General features: G+C 45.2%; 1 protein-coding gene across 1 annotated transcript; it reads left to right on the top strand.

The window, feature by feature from the left end:
* The first annotated feature begins 668 nt into the window (after positions 1 to 668).
* On the top strand, positions 669 to 5,543 carry LOC119392744 (uncharacterized). Its single transcript, XM_037659705.2, has 3 exons — positions 669 to 883; positions 2,955 to 3,093; positions 3,189 to 5,543. The coding sequence occupies exons 1-3, from the start codon at positions 739 to 741 to the stop codon at positions 4,075 to 4,077; spliced, it is 1,173 nt and encodes a 390-aa protein (XP_037515633.1). The 5' UTR covers positions 669 to 738; the 3' UTR covers positions 4,078 to 5,543.
* The last annotated feature ends 16,880 nt before the right edge of the window (positions 5,544 to 22,423 follow it).

Below are 22,423 nucleotides of genomic sequence, written 5' to 3'. Positions count from 1 at the left end.
AACTTGTTTAGCTGCCAGTGTGACGGTGTCATTAGATGATAGCTTGAAAATGATCAAGAAATCATCAACATATCTAAAGATATGACAAACACGTGAATCATGAAGAGAGCCCTGAAGCAGGTTGTCAAACTTGGCTTAAAATATCTGGCAAATAATCGGTGCTACGCACGCCCCGATACAAATTCCTTTTTTCTGTAAGAACTGCGAGCCAACGCTTGCTTTTTTCATGTTTTGGGTTTTGGCTTCATGGTTTTACGTGATTAGCGCATGCGCCGTGGTTATTCTGGGAGGGGCTGTCAGCTAATAAAGCACAGTTGCTAGTCCAGTCGCCGTGTGTGTCACTTCTTCCCCTTGTCCGGCGTCTTTTTGACTGGTTTTTGCCTCAGCGCCATAAAGTGATCGTTGGCTCAATATCACCAGTCGCAGACGATGGCGAAAACGAAACCAGATGCGACAGCTCCGCGCGCTCCGAAAAAGCGCCGCAATCGACGGTACTGTTGCGTTGTTAATTGCCACGAACGTGAAGGACTCGACAACGACGTTCACTTTTACCGCTTCCCATCGCGGTCGTATGAAGCGGAAAGGCGACAGCGCTGGATATGGGCCGTTCAACGTGTTTGGGTAAGCGAATTACTTGCATCTCCACAGAACGGCCGCCGCATGGAGAAGTGTGATAATGCTGTTCTGCTGTTATTGTTTTGCGTAGTCCTGGCGGAGAACCGTGGCAACCAACCGAGAATGCAAGAATATGTAGCCGCCACTTTGTTGGCAACAGAAAAAATAACGTGGCGAACCATCCTGCCTATGTACCATCAATCTTCCCTCCTCTTTACAGACGTCCGCCTCCACTTGACTCAACAAGTGGAACGGAAAGATTTGGCAAGTCAGTTTAACCAACCCTTTTGTTCGTTTACGAATTCAGAATTTTGTTCTTGAGCATGTTTCGCAATGCATTGAGCCCCTTTCGACTGCGGTTTTTTTAAATGTGAGCATTACTGTTGCTGTTGGAGAACTGGATGAGTAGTAGGTAGCGCGCACGTGTCTAAAAAATTACGTGTTTATTTCGTTACCTCTGTGTATGTGTGTGTGCGCGTGCGTGTGTGTGAATGCGTTTGAAGCGTCTGCGAAAAATTCAAAGGTACCTGAGCGATGCTGTACGTATATCTCCTGCGATACGGAAAGATGCGGCGCGCGGTTATACTGCACGACACTTATTTTTCGTTTATGTTCGCACGCTGTTTGCTGTCTCGAAAAACGTGGTTGAAGGACACCGTCGCTTGCTGACCAAGAGGCGCCAAAACACCTGTCGATATGTGGCTGGTGGTGTCGCAGACACACGAAGGTATCGCGTACGCCTGTGCGTTCTCCATCGAGACTAATAGGACACACACTCGTTGGTTTACTGCCGTGCCGCGAACGAAAGACAGCGGGTCTAAACGCCCGCGTGAAGATTAGTGGAGACGACAAAAAGCTGCCGCGCAACTTACTTACCAACTAGCTCAGCTCTCTGTTATTCTATTACTGAGCTAATAACATCGCTTGCAGCAGAAAAGAGTGAGCACCGAAGATTTTTCTCGCACCGCGTGCATGCACCTTTAGTAGTCTCCTCTCACTGCCGCTTTTCGTGTCTGGAAGACTTCCCCGAATGCTCGCTATTTTCTGTTTTTCTGATGCTGTAACAGAATATATCACATGCTTTCATCTCGAGATGCGCGCGACCGAACTGCATCGCGCCATATCTGATTTGCCCTGGCTGAGAGGAGACGCGCAGTGAAGTGAACCTGCGCTCCGTGGCGCCTGAGGACGACGTGTGGACGCTCCATTACAGACGCGTATACACAAGACATTTGAAGTATTTTAATTGCGATAGCAATTGTATGGACACTCTCATATATGCAAGGCGTTTTTTTTTGACAATACAAACTTTTTAATAAAATTTCTTTGACACTCAGGTCCCTGTCGTCTTCGCAAACGAACTTAACGCCGAGGCGGAAGAACTTTTTAATTAATAACTTTAGGGCAGCTGTTTTATAGGAAAAGACGCTGGACGTGTTTATGGCACACCCATTTTTTAAAGAACCCCGAAAAACTCACGTAACTTGAGATATTAATAATCGAAATTCAAGGCCCCGATCCCGGCGATATCAAAACTGAGCGCGCAGGAAAGGCAGCAGCTGTGTTGCGTCAGATAGGAAGTTCAAGTGACGAACTTCGAAAAACCAGCGCGTCGCAACAGAATATGGTAAGGAAAAACGGCAATTCGTCTCAAATACACAAGCCGGTCGCTTATCCTTCGAGTTTGGTGTGTAGTGTTTATCCTTTCCGAATATGTCAATTCAATGGTTCAGTTGTGCACACACCTTTTCTTCGGAGACTTTCATTGACTTGTAATACTCGTGCATGAAGTTGTGTTCAGGAAATAAGTTTTACTCCATTATATTTTAACAAAAACTAACATGTAGCTGAAAGGGCTCTGTATAGTTTTTGTAAGTCTGAGACGGTTTGGTTATCCCCATAATTTTTTAAACAAGCACGGTACTTCTTGATTAGCTTTAAAAGAAAGCACAGTATGCCTTTTCGAGCAGCTATTGAATTTAAAGTGCCACGCTAGGTATTGTATTTTTCCTGCTCTACAAAATTAAAAGACTGGCACAATTTACTTTCTGTAAATGATTGCTGGATTAAACCTTACGATAATGTGCCTAAAAATAGAGAAGATACTCAAGTCTGGTGTTCAGGACATTTTCAATATGAACCAATTTGAAATTTCTAGATTTTTATGCTGATATGCCTAAGAACAAACTTTTAGAACAAATAAAAAAGACAGGTGGGCTCGAACTCGCTTAACAGTTTTGTGCCTGAGTGAGCTAAAGATATATTACTGGAAAATTTACAGCAACTCTCGTTCACTATCTACATGCGTAATATACATGCCTCAGCATTTTTACTTTCAGATGGCAGAAAAGACACCAGGCAGATGCAGCTGCTACAACTGTGCAAAGTACAGACCCCTCGAATTCTGCTGAGAGTGCAAGGAGCACTGTACCAAGCTCTTGTGCAGCCCAAGAAAATCCTGAAGCTGAAATACGTGATGTAAGTTTGCCACAATTAAGATATGCTTGGTATCAATTCCTGGGATTTCAAATGCATGTAACTCCAATTTCTATTTTTTGTTTCGTTGCCCGCAGATTTAGAGCATCGAAACAGATGAAGTTCTCCCCAACATTGAAGAAGATGATGATCCTGGGCTTTACCCTGAAAGTGTTCAGGTTGCTTCTACAGAATGTGAGTGTTGTCACTCAAGAACACATTGCAAGGAGCGTTGCAGTTGGTCCCAGCAGCAGAACGGGTTTTTTTTCCGCCTATCACAGTATCATTGCAAGCCCAGATTCTCTCAGAAGTCTCTGTGGTGTCGACGGCAACGTGCTTGCATTACTGCTCGGTTTGTTGCCAACAGTGAGAGACAGGAGCAGCGACGTTACAGTTGAAAATAAGCTGCTCATATTTTTAATGAAAATGAAGCTGGGCATATCATTCTCTGCAGTTGTTACTCTTTTTGGAGTACATGAGAAAACTGCGTCCCGTGCATTCTACAGTGTGCTTCACACGCTCCTTGAAATAACGAGGGATTGGATCTACAAGCCCCCGATAACTGACATAATGTTGTCGCAGCCCTCTTGCTTTAAAGCAAATTACCCACAGCGCACCCTCATCATCGACTGCACAGAACTGAAAACTGAAACCCCACCCGAGGTCAGGCAGCAACACATGCTCTACTCTCCATACAAAGGAACTTACACACTGAAATTTCCTGTTGCTATCATCCCAAATGGAATCGTTGTCTTCAAGTCCAAACCATATGGTCGTAGATGTTCGGATACTCATATTAAATTAGATTTTAAATTTCTCAACATTATTGAGGCCGAAGACACAATTTTGGCTGACAGGGGCTTCCCAGGCATCAGAACTTCCCTTGCTGATAGAGTAATCCTCATAATGCCACCTTTTTCAGCAGGAAGCACTATTCCCTTCACGCCCGAGGAAATAGAACAGACTTACTCAGTTGCTTCTGTCTGAATACACGTAGAGGGAGCAATTAAAAGGATTAAGCATTACAACATCTTAAATCACCGAGTACCAGTTTCACTGATTTCACATGTGTTGCATTTTAGCAAACCTTTAGCCACCTTTGATTTTGTCACAGTGAATAGTCCGTATTTAAAATTCATGCAACGGCTACATAAACAGTGTAAATATTTTCTTGTTTGTCCTTTTGGTTACATTTCTTTACTCCTTGGCAAAGTTATTATATAAGTACAGCTGCTCTAAAGCTTGTTTACATCCTGTTCCTGCATTGCTGTTTTTCGCATTTTTAAAATTATTTAAGAACTTGTTATAAACTGCAGTAGCAGTGCCAGGAGGATAACCAACATCCTCCCATTTCAGAGTATCTGTACTTGTTTTTAAATTTACGTTCATAACATGAGTATTAAGTTGAAATCAATGCCACAGCTGTGTTACATTTTAATTGCACTTGTTGTCTTTCATCATTTTAGACCACTGTATTTTGCAAGAATGTTGATTAAGTGCATTTGTTATAATAAACATTTCATTCCTGGTGAATAAGTACCACTGAAAATGAGTCCAGCAATAGCGTACAGTAGGCATAGGCATACACGATACCCCCACAGTATTCATTAAGACCATATCGATGTGCACTTATCATGTGAACTGCCTTAACATATGTACTATGCAATTTGACTGAGTTACTTCGTACCAAATCATTGTGGTAGGCAAGGCGAACTTGGCAAAGACACAAAAATGTGTTGCGTTATTTCTGTTCTGCGGTCGCATTCCTGCTGCCTGATACCATATACGCAACAGACTAAAAAGTCATGTTGTGAATTGGTATGTTATATAAACATTGACAACTAGTGCAGAGTTGCAAATACAAGTAATTTATTCACATATTCACAATAAAACTTTGAAAACAACAGCACCAGTCCAATATTTATTATCAAGCACATGATAACAGCACAAATGCAGCCGGAAAATTGTTCTTAAATTGTGAGCATTTTACTAGACTCGCTGGAGATGTGAACAAGGTAAGGTGGCAGGCAAACAAACTTAAACCGTGGATAAATTACACACCATGCATGTTGCACAGTGTTTACACACTACGCAAAAATTGACAACCATCCAGTCATTGCTACTCTTAGTAATTGCATGACAAATAAAAAAGCAAGGAAAGAACACGGACACATCAACAAACACTTTTAAGAGCAACAACAGTTGTATAAAGAGCAAAACCAGGTAAATCCTAAAAAGTCCTATTATAATTCGCCAGCACCTAGTATGTGACAGCTTCAATTTTATCTCTGCAAGTTACTATCCAAAACAAACGATCTACGCAGTGCTTCTGTGTTTTAATGACGCCTCCTATAATGTAAGAATATCATAGTAGAGACATTTGTTGTAGAAACAATACAAAAGCAATCTATCAGTACGACCTTTCATTTGTGATGAAGCATTTAATAATAAATCACACCTTCAGATCAAAAGTATAATTGGGAAGCCACAAACAGTCACTTTATACTCAAAATCTCACCAAATATTTCCACATACTCAAATGAACATACAAAACAGCAGAACAATAATTGCTCAGTTCTGTCTTGCTGAACATTTTTACAAAGCTTATCTACAGCTGTACTGCGGCATGGTAAACAATGTCTATGCATGAAGTAGTTCCTTAATGTAAAAGCTGAAATAAAAGCGTCCAAGAACAGTTATAGACTGTACAAGAAATGCTTCAGCTCGCTGTACAACAATGACAATTCTTTTGCACAGACGTGTACACAAAAAAGGAGCATGTGCTTGTATTTGTCACATACACTGCGACTTGAACTTGAGTATAATACTGGTGACGTTTCTTCAGCTTAAGCTCACCACCTTTATAAGGGATACAGCTAACAAAGCTGATTTCATTGTCATCATCGATCAGCACATTGTCTTTTCTCGAGAAAGGGCACTTTATCTCAAAAGCACAGTTTCGTCTCCATCCTTGAACAGTCCGTCATGGCTGGCACACAGCCATGGCTGCTTCAAGTTAACTACTAGTCCGACCTGCATTTAGATCTCACACCATACCGCAACTCTCCATACACTCCTATTTAATTCTCAGTGAAAAGGCAATAAGCACAAATGAGACCAAAAGAATTCATGCACAGTTGTAGCACAGCTATCGCTACTTTGAGTTCAAAGTCAGTTAGAAAATAAAATTAGAAAAGAATGAAGGAACATTGTATGATATATTTTTGAAGGCACGAGCTCTCTTAATCCTGACATTTCACTGCAAGTGCACAGATATTGCACTTACTGTTACTACTGAGCCCTATCAAATGAGAGGCTACTCTCTCTAATGATTCCTTGGTGACAAAATCTGTCCTTGTTTATATCATCATGTCATGAAAACTGCCAGGGGAACCATTACTAAGGCTTAAGTTTATCGCATTTCAGTTTATTAAAGCTATATATATCCATGCTTTTAGCATGTTGAAATCTACATACGTCATTTTTACATGGACGGTTTTCCAGAGGCACCAAATTGATCGAACTGAATTAATTAGCGTGCAAGCTAGAAAAGTTGACTTCAACCAATGTGCTCTCTTCTGCTGCGCCACTGAATAGTAGAGAAAGAGAAGAATTAGATCAGAAAAAAAGGAGTAGGTATTGTGATGTCACGCTGTCTCCAGCCGTACATGTCTGGAAGCACACAGTTACTGCTGAAGCCAACACTTTTCTGGGGAAAATGAACTGATACAGCTATTTATGTAAACATGTCATCAAGAACTCGCGTCTCTTATTGTAACCACTACTGAATAACTCTGTGGTGTAGTAACACGACAATAGCTCATCTATGTCACTTGAAACACAGTTCTTCATAAACATAACTACAAGTACAGCTGACTTAATTTATGCAACACATGTTTCGTTGAGTACTTCTGTTTTATAAAACATCTGAGGCTACAAAAAATTATATTAATTTCTGGTTTGCTACGATATATTTCTCAAATACTTCGACAGCTACTGTCAGGAGGAAATCTCCACATGCATAACTCACCTCAACAACTGATATATGAACTTTCTGCTCAAAAGCTTTCCTTGCCTCAGCTTCTTTGCTCATCCCTAAAGTATGAAAAGCAATCAGGAGCCATAATAATGTTAAGAACAATTCTCTGTAAGCGTAAGCTTGTGCAAACAATAGTGAACACCCTGATTATTTGTGTTACCGTGCAACACTGCCTTTCCACTGAACGGCTTTCTGCGGAGAAGCTGTTCTCCAAGAGTCTCAAGTGGCAGCCTCCGAGCCACAACTCTATGGGCAATTGAGCTCGACAAACGTATTCTCCTCTCCTTGTGCCACCTACATAAAAGTAGGGGCCTTCAAATTTTCTTTTGTGCATGCTGATCATTACAAGTAATTGCTGATATAAAAAACATGCTCAAAAATTATTTTTGCTACAATTTGCCAACAGAAGAACATGAGGTATACCTTCCAGATCCTGCCTGTTTCACCGTGCTGATAACAATCTCTTCAGCAGCTTTCTGAGTGCACATGACAGAAAAAAAAAGTCTCTCTTAGCGACTGACATATGATCCACATGTTGGTGACGTGCAAAGCTGATTGTGGTTGGTGCCTTAAGCTGAGATGTCATTACACTGTAAACAGGCATACTTTTGTCCCAAGTGCACACTTCTTGCAGGCGTGAAAGTTCTGCTGCCTTGCACACCTCATCGAGTAAGCTTTCAAGCACGCACTTCACCTCTTTGTCAACCGTATTGAGGGCAGCAAGTTCTTGTATCTGGTTGTGTGGAGACACAATTGCAGGAAAGTGCTCCCATGATATGAAGGTGCTACTCTTGCTGGCCTTGATCCACCTAGGAACACCTCCTTGTCACCCGGTTCGAAAAAGGTAAACCATAAATTCACTGTAGCAAAGTGGGCAGGGTCTGCCTAACGAAAGAAAAAAAGAAGTTGTCTTCTTGAACATAACAAATTACAGAAGGAACTCACGGCCAAATGGTTCCTCAATAGACTCCGTGGCATCAATGTATGGTTTTGGCGGACGGCCCCATGCCTGTGGCTGCTCTGTGCATGAAGGCAGCTGCCGTTCACTTATGCACACAGCTACAGCGGCGGCGTGTTTGCATGTGCCACGGCACCCAGCTTTGCAGGTGCACTTTGCAGTTGCAATGCAGCGATGAGAGGTGAGCTGCACTGCAGTGTTCGAAGATCAGTAAAGGAACGTAACGTGCAGGCACACATATACCTAGAATACAAGCATATCCCTTTCAAGCATTGAGGCAATGTGTGTGTGTGTCTGCGTGTGTGTCTGTCTGTGTTTTCTTGAAGTACTGATCAATATATGACAAGAGTGCACTCATTTTAGTTCGTCATTTACGAAATTTAGAGCTGTCGGGAACAGCTACAGATTAATTAATTATGCTTTGAGGAATGTTCACGAGCTGCTTTCTCCTGCTTCTGTGTATCCGCTGATAAAAAAAGTTTAAACTGCCTGGAGTAAATGCGGTTCGTTTATTGCGCGATGCACACACTGCGCAATCGGAGATTTGTCTCGGGTATTCCCCTGAAGTACAAAACCCCGCTTCGCAGGGTCTCCTTTAGTTCATTCACGGCTGTTTCTAGCAAGAGACACGTTCCCACGGGCTATGAAGGTCAGCAGTCTCTGACCGCGACGCCCGCCGTGTGAGTGAGCAGCTATAGGCAGACTCAACACGCGCGATAAACATCGCGCACGCCGCGACCTCCCATAATCAAAATTGTTCGTCACCACACAGCGTTACGCACGTAAATTTTCACGGCTCAACGTTCTGGTTTTTGAATAGCAAATGCTAACACGTGCGCCATAGAAATAAATTGCGAAAGACTGTTCGCGACCACCTTAAAGGGGTCATGAACCACTTCTGGGCTTGACGTGAAAAACACCCTGGATTTATTCGGACCCTTCCCAGGAATGTATAGCCGAAAGAATTTTTCGAAAAGCTAAAGTAGGACCGGAGATATAGCGATCGCAATATTTACCCTCTCAACCCCCTCTCAACTCGCTTCATTCCGGAGGGGAGAGGGAGCGCCGTTCGAGGTGCCCCGCCCAGTGCATTACGTCACCTCGCTTCAATGTTCTGTGGTTTTCTTTCCGCGTAACTTGGCGGTGTTGAAGGCTGCTGCTGGAAACTAATAGTTCTGGTCGGCTGGTTCTCGCTGCGCGGCGCGGTCTATTGCGTCTGGGTTGTAAGCGCTGACGCGATCTATTTGTATCGATACTGTCGTTACTTTGCTTATGATGCATTGATAGTGATGCTTCGCATTGGTACTGTCATTACTTCGCTTCGTGACTTCGCTTTTGTCGTTTTTCCATCAAATCAAAAACTAAAAGGAAAAGCCGGCAAGCCTTCGATGCAGCCGATTGGCACGGCATGTACACTGGCCAAGGCGGCCTGCCTCAACGCACGGAATAAAATCTCGTGCAGAGAAAACGCGACGCAAGGGCAAAAAAAAAAAAAAAAAAACGCGATTCTTTTTAAGCGGCCGCTGTGAACGGGAGGAAACGAGATAAAATGCCCTTCGACCTTCGGACGGCTGCAGCCCGCCTGCCCGTGGGCGACAGCGAGGAAATCAGACACGTCGGAATACAAGCGAGGTTTGAAAAAGCGTCGCGACGTATGCGCGCGCGAAGGAAAAAAAAAAAGCAAAGAAATCGCCCGCATCTTCCCATGGGAGGAACTCGAGTAAATGCGTTGCATAGTGGTGGGGGTATCGCGTGAATGTTGCGTAATTGGGTATAGTTTGGGAATGCTTAATTGTTACACAATGCGCACACCAAGTACAATACGACTTCAACGGCTCCAGCGTGCACGAAGTTCCGGGTCCGCAACTCGCTTCAAAGGCTTGCGTTCAGCGTCGTATGCTCGTCTCTTCGCAGCCTTGTCTTGTGCGTTGCTTGCTGTTGTTGACGCCGACGACGGTGAGGGTGGGGTAACGTTGCCTTCAACGAGTGGTGGGACGCTGATTGAAGGTACTTTTGTTTCCATCGCATCTACTCGAGTCAAGTCAAGCGAAAGCCAAGTACAGACGCCCTTGACTGAATTCCGAACGCGCGCTCCGCCGCTTATATACACACCGCCCGCGTTCGAAAGGGAGGGGGAGAGGGAGGGAGAGGAGAGGCTTGCTGCCGGCACGAGACTAGCCGAGCATGCGCAGTGGGGGTGTGGACGGCGCCGCCGACGCCGCAGGTGCGACTAAGAAATGCTCCGCATTTAAAAAGAAAAACGCGAGAAGAGTCGTTTTAGGCTGGCCCGAGCAGCGTGCGGGATGCCCAAGCAAAGCCGTCATGAGATTACCTTGGCCTTGTGAACGCCGCTTCTGAACTGCCCAGCTGTGTCGGCCGTGTGTGCGCGTTTTGTGCTTGCTCTCAGCGCGGGACGTGGAGCGTGTGGTTTGACGACGATGCAATATGCCTTACTGTCGGTCTTACTGCAGGTGTGATATGGTGTGACACTGTGCCGGCGACTCAAGCGAGCCGGCCGCTGTGTATATTACCAAGCAGATGATGGGCACGCTGCGTTCGCGGTACCATCGGGAACACAATGGTAAGTAATACTTATGTTTCCTGTGTTCGCGCGTCCTTATCGTCGCTCGGGCAGCTGTAGGTGTCGTTTTGCACATTACGTCGCGACAAAAGTGCAATGAAAAATCGAAAAGGAAAGAGACAAAAGTAATTAAGCACACATAGCGACGATGTGTAATGCGTGTTTAGAAACTCCTGTGAATATACCACATGCTACGCACGGCCAGCTAATCGATGCGCGAGTGCGTCTTGAAAAGAGATGTTCGTAGAACGTAATTTCCTTCCTTGCGATAAAGCATAAATGAAGCAGAGTGCTTTCAAGGAGTATGCACTAAAGCAAAAAAAAAGCCGCTATTATCACGCTGTTACGTAATGAAATGTGCATTGAGGCCAAATTTGTTTTCTGTTTATGCTGTTTTCGTGCTTGATTTTCTTGTATTGATCCTCCGTCTCGATGTCAATTTCTGCGCGTTGACATGTGGCATAATCGTCACATAATTGTGACCATATGATGAAACATAATTATGGCCATATGATGTGACAGACATCCGCTAAGTGGCAGTGTGTGTTGTGAAGAACATGCATTTTATGGTATTGTCACTTCATTAGTCACATATCAGCACTGGAACACACCGATACCGAAGCCATGAAAAGACCCTACTAATATACGCAACCTGCGCCCTATCGCCTTAACAGCGACTGTCTGCAAATTAACGGAGAAAATGCTCTCTACGCGAATAACCTGGTGGATTGAACAATTCAAATGGTATCATCTTGCGCAAATTGGATTTCGCACGCACTTGGGCACAGAAGATGAACTTGGAGCACTTACTGGCATGGTCTTGGCAGGCAATAGGACACGCCGGGTGCGAACAATATTAGCCATGGATGTGCACAAGGCATATGATGAAGTTAGCCACAGTGCCATACTTGCCATTATGCGTTGCGTGGGACTACCCGAGCGCGTGTGCACCTTCGTACACAAGTTCTTGACTCAACGAACGTTTGCTATTCGTGTGGCGGGAAGCGCAACCGGCACCTTTAACTCAAAACGGGGAGTGCCACAGGGATCAGTACTTGCACAATTGCTCTTTAATCTGGCAATGCTACCCCTCGGATGGGCTCTGGCAGTGATCTCGGACGTGTATTACATCATATACGCTGACGATATCACAGTGTGGAGTGTTCACAACGACCTTCAACGACAGGAATCGGCCTTACAAGAAGCTCTCAACACAGCCGACGAGTGGTGCAGATGCATAGGATTGACCTTCTCAACAGACAAGACTCTCTACATGTCGGTTGCCAACAGCTGGGGCCGCCGACGACTTGTAAACACGCCTATTCAGCTGACATTATCTGGACGTCCTCTTACGCCAGCTCCCCAGCTACGCATATTAGGCGTTGTCATTACGGCAAATGGGTCTGCAAAAGCTTGGATTCGCGAAATTAAGCAACAAGCGCACCAGGTGCTCCATCTGATACGACGAATCAGCTCCAAGGCTGGAGGTGCCCGCACGAAGATTGCTCGTTTACTTGTTCGAGCAGTGCTGCAGCCTCGCCTTATTTATTCGGCTCAATTTCAGCACCTTACAGTGAGAGATTTGGCCCGTTTAGAATGCATCAACAGAGAAGCGATGCGCGTCGTTACCGGGCTTCCACGATGCACACCTATCCCGTTACTTCAGGAAGAGGCGCAACTAAACACCATCGACGAGTTGATTTATCAACGCCGGCAAGCGAGGGAACTCAAGCCGCCATTTCTACCACCTGCTGCTGACTTAGCGGCATATATGGGCAATCCAGTGTCTGTCTCGCCACCTTCAATAGTAAGCCTTCCACCGCGGGATCACCGGCAACTAACTGATAACAAACCTATTGGCCGCCTCCGAAATCCAGTCCCTCGTCCAACGACTACCTTCCGGCGCCACATTGAAGAAGCAGATGCCGCACTCCCGACAGGATCACTGGTGGCCTATACTGATGCGAGCTGCACGGACACGCAGGTGGTTACGTCAATCGTGGTGCCGGAGCACCAAAAACTGTATCAATCGATTGTACCTCCTGAGAGCTCCGGGTCCATCGGTCAGTGCTGAACTTCTGGCAATACGAGACACAACAAAGTTGGTGAGCGCGGCTTCCGCATCGTCGTCATCCTTTATTATAATACGCACAGACTACATCAGCCATAAAGGAGCTCCGCAAGGTATATAACGCGCACACTTTCACAGGTGATAGCGTATAACTGCACAGATGCCTGGCCAGATAAGGATACAGTGGATACCACGGCACACCATTTCTGCTCACATACAAGCTGACACCGCCACCCACAGTGAGCTGCCCCGTACTCTAGAAGCGCCTTTCCCGAGTGATCCCCGGGGTGAGTTCCTCCACCGCAAGGAGATTCTCCGCCGCACCACACGAGATTTAATTCCACCGTGTGGTTCAAACCTCCCAGGCGGGCTTACCCGCCAGGAGGAGGTGGTGTTGCGGAGACTTCGCGTGGGGGCGGCACATACTCTGTCGGTCACATATGCCTGGCCACAACATCTGCATGGACCATTTGGGGATACTTGCCCATTCTGTACCACCGAAGCGTCCGCGGTTACAATCAAGCACCTGTTGTGGACATGCCCTGGCCTGAATCAGATACGGCGGCGCTACCTGAGAACAGTGGGCCTTCATCCGACAAGACCACCAGATTATGATTTGTGGCTCTATGGGCCCCACCATAGATCATTGTTGATGTATATAGCGGAAGCCGGCCTCTACCTGTATATTTAACTATGTATGCCGTTGGGCAAACTCTCGAAATTAAAAAAAAAACTTGCCAGGGTTACATATGCATATTTATAGCCTTTAGGAAATGTATTAGTTGTGCAAGGCTATTTTAATCACATTGATATAAGTCAGTTGAACCACCTTGTTTAATCACCTTGTTTCTTCCCTCTGTTTTGTTTTGAATTATGTTTCCATAGTGTTTATGATCTGTAGACAGAATTCTCACTGTTGACACAATTTCTGACAAGGTGAAAACGCTGGTATTGTGTCCAGGTCTTCTTTTGTCCTCATCACAAGTATGCTGTTAATTTTTGCCATGAATCAATACCAAGTTGCCCAATATTCAGTCCTAAACAGAGCAGCTGTGGTTGAACAAGAATCTGGTGTCCAATGTGTATATACAAAGTGAACCTCACTAACATTCACACCCCTTTACACTATAATGCTAACTTGACTGACATCGAAATCTACCCGAATGGTGGTACACAGGACAAGAGTAACACTTCTGGTGTTGTTTCGCATTTCTTTACCTTCGTGTATTTTTTGCCCTGTTTACTTGAAAAGTTGACAAGGAACTACTTAGCAGCCTCAGAATTTTGAATTTGTTTCATGTTTTGTTAAAAGGTCTGCAATAAGTATAGTGAAGTGTGAGTCCTTGGCGAGAAATTGATTTTTATGGACCACAGAAAGCTTAATGAACTTCATTTTTGTATCATTTTCAGGAAGACATTTCTGGCAAAGCAGTGAGAGTTGCTCGCCCACTGCTTGTGTACGAGACAGTGTATTCTGGGAACACTCCACTGTGCCTCACTGCGCACTATCTCTAGCATTTCTTACATCTTGCAGCATTTGGGCAAATACTGGGTTTGATGCAGAGAGTTATGCATGATACTGCGTGCAACCTTTCCAGTAGCATGTGCATTTGAAAATTTCACATTGTTCAAAATGACACTTAGTGGAACCGGTTTTATTAAGCAAACTTTATCCTAAAATGAACAGTTGGGCGAGTTGATGTGTATTCATGGTAAAGAAAGTGCGAAAGAAAACCCCACAGCATAGAGAAATGAGAATGAAAGGCATAGGACGACGCACTACTAGCAACTGAAGTTTAATGCAAACCACAGAAATATATACACACACACTATGAAAGAACTACAAAATTATAGAATCGCGTAGTCGCAAAAAGAGTAAAAACATGTCTAAAAAAGCCAAGCAGTGTTAAACTTCAGTTGCTAGTACTGCATCGTCCTGTCCCCTTCATTTCTGCATGTGTTGTGGTTTTGTTTTCTCACTTTCGTTTACTATGAACTTAAGTCCTCACTGCTTTACAGCCTCTATAAGTGCGTGGTTAAATTTTATTCAACCTCACGGCATATCAAGCCCTAGGATTCAATGTGCCAAGTCATCAGCCACTATTTATAGGAAATTTTTTAAATTTGGGCACATGATTGCCTAATTTCAAGTTGATCTTGAAGCCATAATGCTGGGCTTAATTTTCAATGTGGTAATCATGCATTAGGCATGAAGTGAGCAATTAAATATGAAGAACTTTAAGTTACAGATGACACTAGCTGGCATGGATATATTGTAAACATATATGTACTAGAGAAGGGTGTCGACTTGGGCTTGTTGGTTTGTCATACTTGTAAACTGTTGCGCGGAAAGACGTAGACGGGGAACACAAAAAACACACACGGAGCGCGCCGTGTGTGTCTTTTTGTGTTCCCCGTCTACGTCTTTCCGCGCAGCAGTTTACGGATATATGTACTAATTATGCATAATTGGAGTATTGGTATATTGTACTCATGTGATAACGCCGACAAATTCTCAAGCATAATTCCAGAAAGTTACGTTAGTTTTCAGATATCTGAGCAAATATGTGCAGCAAGATATGAAGGCAGCGTTGTCATTTTGTGGGCATTGCTGAATGCTTTTATAAATTGTAGTAAGTGGATCTACAATCAATTTTATACTTTTCTTTAGGAAACTCAACTGTATGATCAGGTGCGACATGTTTTGATGCCATAGTGCAAACTAATGCAATAAAAATACTAGAACATGCCTATCTGCATGGTTGCATATTTCTCAAAGGTAAAGCTAGCTTTATTGTACTAATTTAGTTGCCTTCATGTGTAGGCTGACACCAAGTTCCGTGCATCCCATTTCTTTGGATTATGCTTAGATCATGGCACTGTGATGTGCACATTACAATAGGCATTATGAGGAGGTTTTACGCACTACTTTCATGTTGCTTTACTGCTGTGAATTATATATAGTGCTTGGGCTGTACTGTATATGTTGTTCGATGTTTTCAGTATTGGGTGCAGGTTCTGTGCACAAAAATGGAAATATGCACATGCTTACACTGACATGAGAACTGCTACTGTTTTGATTCCAATAAAGTAGTGCAAACACTGTTTCTTGTATCAGTTGAGGTATGCATGCAAATGGAAGAAATAAACTTCTGCATGGAATACAAATTGGTTAAACACTGCTCGCTCAAAGTAACAGCCTGTGTTTTATTACCAAACAAGTAGAACAGATGATTTACACATTAGAACCCATTGTGGAAGAGAAATTGGTGACAGGCAGTTGGGCAACAAGTAATCACTGTGTTCTAACGTAGGTTGGGTGATATTACATTAAGCGTAACATACTTCAAGGTGCCTGTTGTATAAGTGAACTTCAATATAATCTGCAGGTGGACGAGGGAGTGCACATATGACCAAGTTTTTCAAGTTTTGTACTTATTTGCTGTAGTCCTCGTGTTTCTGTGTTATGCAAAATTCTGAATTGTGAACAAGCGAACCTGCCTACTGCTGTGAATATAGTATACCAACAATTCAAGCGAACCATTATTTTGTGGAGAACTGCTGTTTCATTGAGGAGGACTGTAATACATATTTTTAAATGAAAGCAAATAGCGCGAAAAAACGTAAGACTAGACGAAGAAGGCTACAGCACAAGCGCATAACAACTGAACTTTTATTAGAAAGACGAAAATATATAGGCAACCCAAACCACATGTTCACCACAAACACAACCGAAAACCTTAGATGTGCGCATCCAGGTATGTTATCTCTGCCTTATGAAGTCTTATGAAGTTATTAGTCTTACGTTTTTTCGCGCTATTTGCTTTCATCATGAATTACCAACTCGCCCAACAATCAATCCTTCTAAGTCATATTTTTAAAATTCGTTCTGCGTCATCTGTGCTCGGGGAACGCCAAGTACACGTGGACGTTCACAAGGGTGAAGTGCAAGTGCATTAACTTTTTTATTTGGCGGGAGACATGGCACTGGTAAATTTGTGAATGTTGTGCTTGACCAACGTTACTAGATTAGCTTGACATCGGTGCACGCTTTTGGCATTCGCCTTAACGCGGTGGTGTGATGTCTAATATTAACGGTTAATTAGTAAGATAGTATGTAGTCTACGAGTGTGAACGCAGCTAAACACAAAATATCAGTTATAGAGAACCACTGTATGCCACGCTAAAGCGCGAATTGCAGATAAGTGCTCATTGCGGAAATAGATTATCGTTCAGCTGCTCAGAAGGCGCTGTTGCCCGTGCTTGCAGCTTGCAACAGTAGGCGCGCTTTAAATGCACCCTATGTAGGCGCGTTACAATATCCTTGTAACTGTGGCGTCTGCGTGTGTAACTTTTATATGCTACGGGAGCGGCAGTGGCGAGCGCGCCGACGGTAGAAGAGAACGATGGACGGGGGCACGCTCGCCTCTCGCGCTCCGTGGCCGGTGACAGTGAGTCGCGGCAGAGTCTTGGAATGATAAAGGCATGTTGCTCAGTGCACAGGGAGCTCGAGCGGCCGTGCTCAGTGCCTCGTCTCTGAGGGGTTCTGCGCGGCGTCTGGCCCAGACCCCTTCAGTGCAAACACAGGCGGCCTTAGAACAGCTCAGAACACGCTGCCGCCACTGGACGCGTGCAGCTCGCGGCAGAAATGACTAAAATTGCCCCACGTGTCAGCATACGCCCATGGAATGCAGATACCTTCGGTCGACTGGAGATACCTTTGTCACGCTGGTATCCACGAATTTCGGGCGAGCGAAGCATTGTCGATATATGGAGAAGCACTCAAGAGGGCACATGTTTATCATTTTTGTAACGGCACGGCACTACGAGCCGAAGAATTCGGAACCGAAGGTGTTTACTTCGGCCTGCATGACGCCCCACAAATTATGTAGCTTAAACACAGGCCAATGGTTGTTCTTTGAAGACGACTGGAAGCAAAAGTACTCTCAGGGAGTTGACAGTGGAATTCAGGTATATTATTTCGACCTTACCGCTGAATCCATCTTCGGGATATCTTTGACGTGAAGTGTATTATCCAAAGGGTAAATGGTCGTGTGCATTCTTTGTCAAAAGAATAATAGTGTTAAAATCCTCAGCTATAATCCAACCCTCATGGTTCACGAGGGACCGCTCTCCGGCATGTTAATTAGGAAATTGCTTGCAACTCGATCTGTGCACGCACTGATCAAGTCAGCACGAGATCCGTGGCGTTGGAGCTCAACACCACACGAAAATTTTGTAGGTTTTGATGCCAGTTATGGTATTCAAAACTAATCGAAACAAGCGAGGCACAAGAGGCTGCGATACCGAAAAGGCAGTGTGGCCAAATTTAGGTTACGCTCGAAGGTGCGCGGGCGCGCTGAGTTCACCAGACGACAGTTGGCCTCTACCGGAAGTGAGTCATCTCTTTGAAAACTCGCAACAAAGTTTTCCATATTTCAGTCTGTTTATTTAACTAGAACAACTATTATACACAGTGTCAACGGGAACAAGCGCATCTGATTCAAACACCGCTCTTGATTTATGTCGGCTATTGGCCAATAAGCATGCTATGTCTCTTGCGACGTAAACAGGCAGATCCGCGACGTCAACGTGCGAGACGCCCCGCCCACCGATGAGAGTGAGAACCGGCCTTTGTTTGAAAAGAGGGCGTCTGAAGAAACGGCAACTTCGCGCTCCGCTTGTGGCCTTTACGCGGCGCGCACGACTGTAATATTTCGCAGAGCAGTTCATAGGCGTGTCAGCTTTCCGCAGGATGTGTTTTTTCAACAAGCCCAAGGGGTGCTTCATGACCCCTTTAAGATTTGCTTTGCTTTCGGTTGTACCCCGCGAAAGAGGACACGCACGTATACCCATTTGCAGTAAGTACGAACGGATGACGACCGTCAACAGAACATTCGAAGACGCGCAATAACACGGTCGAACGCACAGTAAGCGAGAGCTGAAGCGAAAACGCAATAGAGAAAGCGAAGGTCACTGAGGCCATTCTCCCCAGCTGATAAAACAAGCTTTGCACCACTGGTCGTAAGCTACGTAGCTAGCCAAATTTATCGTGTATGTACTTCATCACTTTGACATCATGTATAGACACAAATTTTACACATTTAGGCGCTAGAATACGGACTTCGGAGTGCTTACCTCGATGTCGTACGACGATCGCTGTACTTGCGAGTGGCAACGTGCCGAAATAAGATCTGAAACTTCTTTACGTCGTACACGTAGTTCGCTTTGAAGAGCGTCCTCCCCTTCTTAAGTGTGGATGGGCGGAAGAAGCTTTCGAGGTCTTTGATTTTAAGGAAACCGTGCCTCAGCACAACCGAAAGAGGGGTGTCCATTGTGGCCTATGCGCCTTCGCTTGCGGAGCTACTACTCAATTACTGCTGCGGCTGCGATGAGGGCGCTGGTGGCCGGTTTTTCGTAGTCACTGTAACGGCAAAAGTACCGCATTCCTTTTCTCTTCGCCGCCGCGCCCTTTCGGCGGCTTCGCCACAGAAATGGTCCAGCTCGCTCGCCTCACTAGTGTCTCCCGGCCGCCAGCGCATGGCGCTTTGGAGGCCGATTGTTTTTATAGCCTCAGAAAAGCGTGCAGGAACATTAAAACACCCCGTATTGTTTTGACACTTCATCGCGAGCCTGCCGAGGCATCGAAGAATGCCTTGGTGCTGCGGGTTTGGGTGCAGCAACCGGCGGGAAACGGTCAAAGCCCTCTTTGCTATTCCCAGCGGGAGAAAGGATGCCAAGCGGCGGGCTGTCTGGCTGCACAGAATACGACGGGAAAAATTTGTTCCCACGACTGATACCCGCCTTTGTGAGGTAAGCGTTACATTGAGAATTCGCGAATGTTGTTTCGCGCAAATATTTGCGTCTCCCCTGCACTAGTGCAGCTTCTTTCGCGTGGTTGCCGCGGAAGGTTCATGCACAATAAGATTGCCGGGAAGCTCTTAGTTATGTTTGACGGAAAATTGATGCCTTTGGGCTCACATATAATGATCAGCGCGCCATGAAATCTCACTGCTACAGATTGGTATGGCGTGACGTGACTGTATGACGAACATAAATAACAGGTAGTAACATGCAAGTAATGGCACGCATGTCATGTAAAGCATGATGTACATGCCATGCCCATGGTGCACTCGCGGCCGGTTCACTGGCTTGATATGCACCGAAATTGGTATTGCGTGACGTGACTGTATGACGAACACAAATAACAGGTGGTAACATGAAAATAATCGCACGCGCGTGTCATGTAAGGCATGTTTTACATGCCATGCTCATCTAGTACACTATACTCATGGTGCACTTGCGGCTAGTTCACTGGCTTGATATGCGCCAAAATCGGTACTGCGTGACGTGACTGCGTGACGTGACTGCATGACGAACATAGACACCAGGTGGTAACATGAAAATAATGGCACAAATCTAATGTAAGGCTTGATTTACATGTTACCACGTGTCACTAACGTTCGTCATACAGAAATATCTCGTCATGTCAATTTTGGTATATATGCATTTCATTAAAGGGGTTTAAGAGAGTTGGCTGTCAGGCTAGTTGGTGTTTGGACATGAGAACCATCGTTAAAAGCGCAACGCCTCACAACACAAGAGAAGACCAGACGAGCACAGGCGCAAACTAACTAGTTTGCAAGGGTTGACGCTTGGGCAAGTTGGTGTGGATTCATTTCAAAATGTTAACAGCGCAAGAACGATTAGGAAGGGACGAGACCTTTGTTGTCTTTGTTACCTTGGTAGTCTAGTCCCTTCCTAATCGTTCTTGCGCTGTTAACATTTTGAAATAACTAGTTTGCGCCTGTGCTCGTCTGGTCTTCTCTTGTATTGTGTGGTGTTGCGCTTTCAACGATGGTTCCCACATTAAAGGGGTACTGACACGAAAATTTTCAGTTGTCATTTTTTAGTGTCAAATGAAAGGCCAGGCCCTCAAGAGCCTAGAAAAGGTAGTGCTAAGCGCGAGTGCACCCTGAAAAAGTAATTACAGTATGTTTTTAAAAGCCAGTTTCGGTTCCTACTGTACCCTGACGTCACAACACGGTATGAGCTTTTCATCACGTGTTCGCACAATATATGGTGACGTTTCCACGGCCGCTCCGTAGTTTTGGTGACGCATAAGCGGCCATCGTGAAAGTTTTGGTACCTGACGTCATCACAACTAGCCAGACTGCTGCGTGAAGTCACCAGAATTAGTACTGTATAGCCTGACGTGAAGCTAGTGTCGATGTCGGTAGGTGGACCATGCAAAAAAATGACCTTATTATCGAAATAAAATATCTTGTCAACGTTTGCTGAGTTCACACTTGCTCAGAGCCGTCTCTGCATACAGGAGATTTGTATGGCAGAGTAAACGCGCCTTCGAAAAAAGGTGTCAGTACCCCTTTAAACGACCGCGAGCGCTCCGAGACCATATAATGTAAATAATGTTTTACATGGCATGCCTGTCACGATTTGTACGTTATAAACAGTAACTTATGTTCGTCATACACGCTTGTCACGCCATACCAATTTTGGTGTGTCTCAAGCTGGCGAAGCGGCCGCGAGCGCACCATGAACGTGGCATGTAAATCATGCCGTACACGGCATGCATGTCATTATTTTGATGTTATCACCTGTAATTTATATTCGCCATAGACTCATGTTATGTCATACCAAATTTGGTGTACATCGCATATATGAAACGGCCAGGACAGCACAAAGCCTGTCTGGATGGATGGATGGATGGATACGTTCAAAGTCGCAGAAGTTCGCTAAGAAATGCTTCGCATTCAATAAATGCCCACAACCGAGCGCGTAAATGCCGCGCAGTTCGCATTTCTTTATCGCGTACGCGTACGTGCGCGTGTAGGCAAGTGGAAACTGCCGCTATTTCTTTCCTAATCAGTTAGAGAACAACGGTATTCTTCTTTCGGGGCTGCAGAAGCGCACGCAATGCGTAAAACATGCGTTACTCCACGTGAAATCGACACCACGCCGCCGCATCTTCGGCTGCGCTGGACCAAATATGGCGGCGGGTAGGACGGTCGCGGTACTTTTCCCGTTCCAGTGGCTTTAGTTTTCGCAGCGCCGCCTGGGCAGAGTCTGACGTCTATCTGTGAGGCATTGTGAAAAACATGTCTCGACTACAGCCAAGCCCTTGCTCATTGATGAGTGCCGGCGGGACATTCATGTCAAGTAGTCGCTCTCATGTCAGGGTTGTCTTGGCGACGCTGACGCTTGGCCTCCGCTTCTCGAGCTCGAAGTTCTGCGTTATTTTGGCGTCGTTGACGCCTGTGATCGGCTTCTCGCGCTCGTAGTTGGGGATCCATATCACGGCGACGACTCAAGATTCATTTCAGCTTCCCTGGCTCTCAGCAAGGCACCTTCGTGGCGTTGTTGGCGTTTCACCTCCGCTTTCCTGGCCTGACCACGTTACGCGCGCGCGCGCGTGTGTCTGTGTGCGCGTGCGTGTGTGTGTAACAACACGCATTAATAAGTATGCATTTAGTGGTTGAAGTGCGCACTAGGGGCCGGATTTCGCTATCGCGTTAACTCTTAAAGGAGAAGCTTAAGCATGGCTTAAGGGTTCCCCAATTTTTTGTCCTTCCCCTTCTAAGCTACGCCAGACATCCACCTCTAGGCACAGGATCATCACGTACGACGGCAGATGCCGGATACACCTGCAGCCTTTCCGCGTGT

Source organism: Rhipicephalus sanguineus, chromosome 5, assembly GCF_013339695.2.
Source record: "Rhipicephalus sanguineus isolate Rsan-2018 chromosome 5, BIME_Rsan_1.4, whole genome shotgun sequence".
Classification (NCBI taxonomy): Eukaryota; Metazoa; Arthropoda; class Arachnida; order Ixodida; family Ixodidae; genus Rhipicephalus; species Rhipicephalus sanguineus.
Note: the sequence above shows the minus strand (reverse complement) of the source record. Positions and strands in the feature narration are given on the sequence as shown.

Coding starts and splice junctions, on each gene's coding strand:
- LOC119392744 (XM_037659705.2), top strand. CDS start 739: ATGCAAGAATATGTAGCCGCCACTTTGTTGGCAACAGAAAAAATAACG. Junction 884..2,954: donor GGAACGGAAAGATTTGGCAA/GTCAGTTTAACC, acceptor TTTTACTTTCAG/ATGGCAGAAAAGACACCAGG. Junction 3,094..3,188: donor CTGAAGCTGAAATACGTGAT/GTAAGTTTGCCA, acceptor CGTTGCCCGCAG/ATTTAGAGCATCGAAACAGA.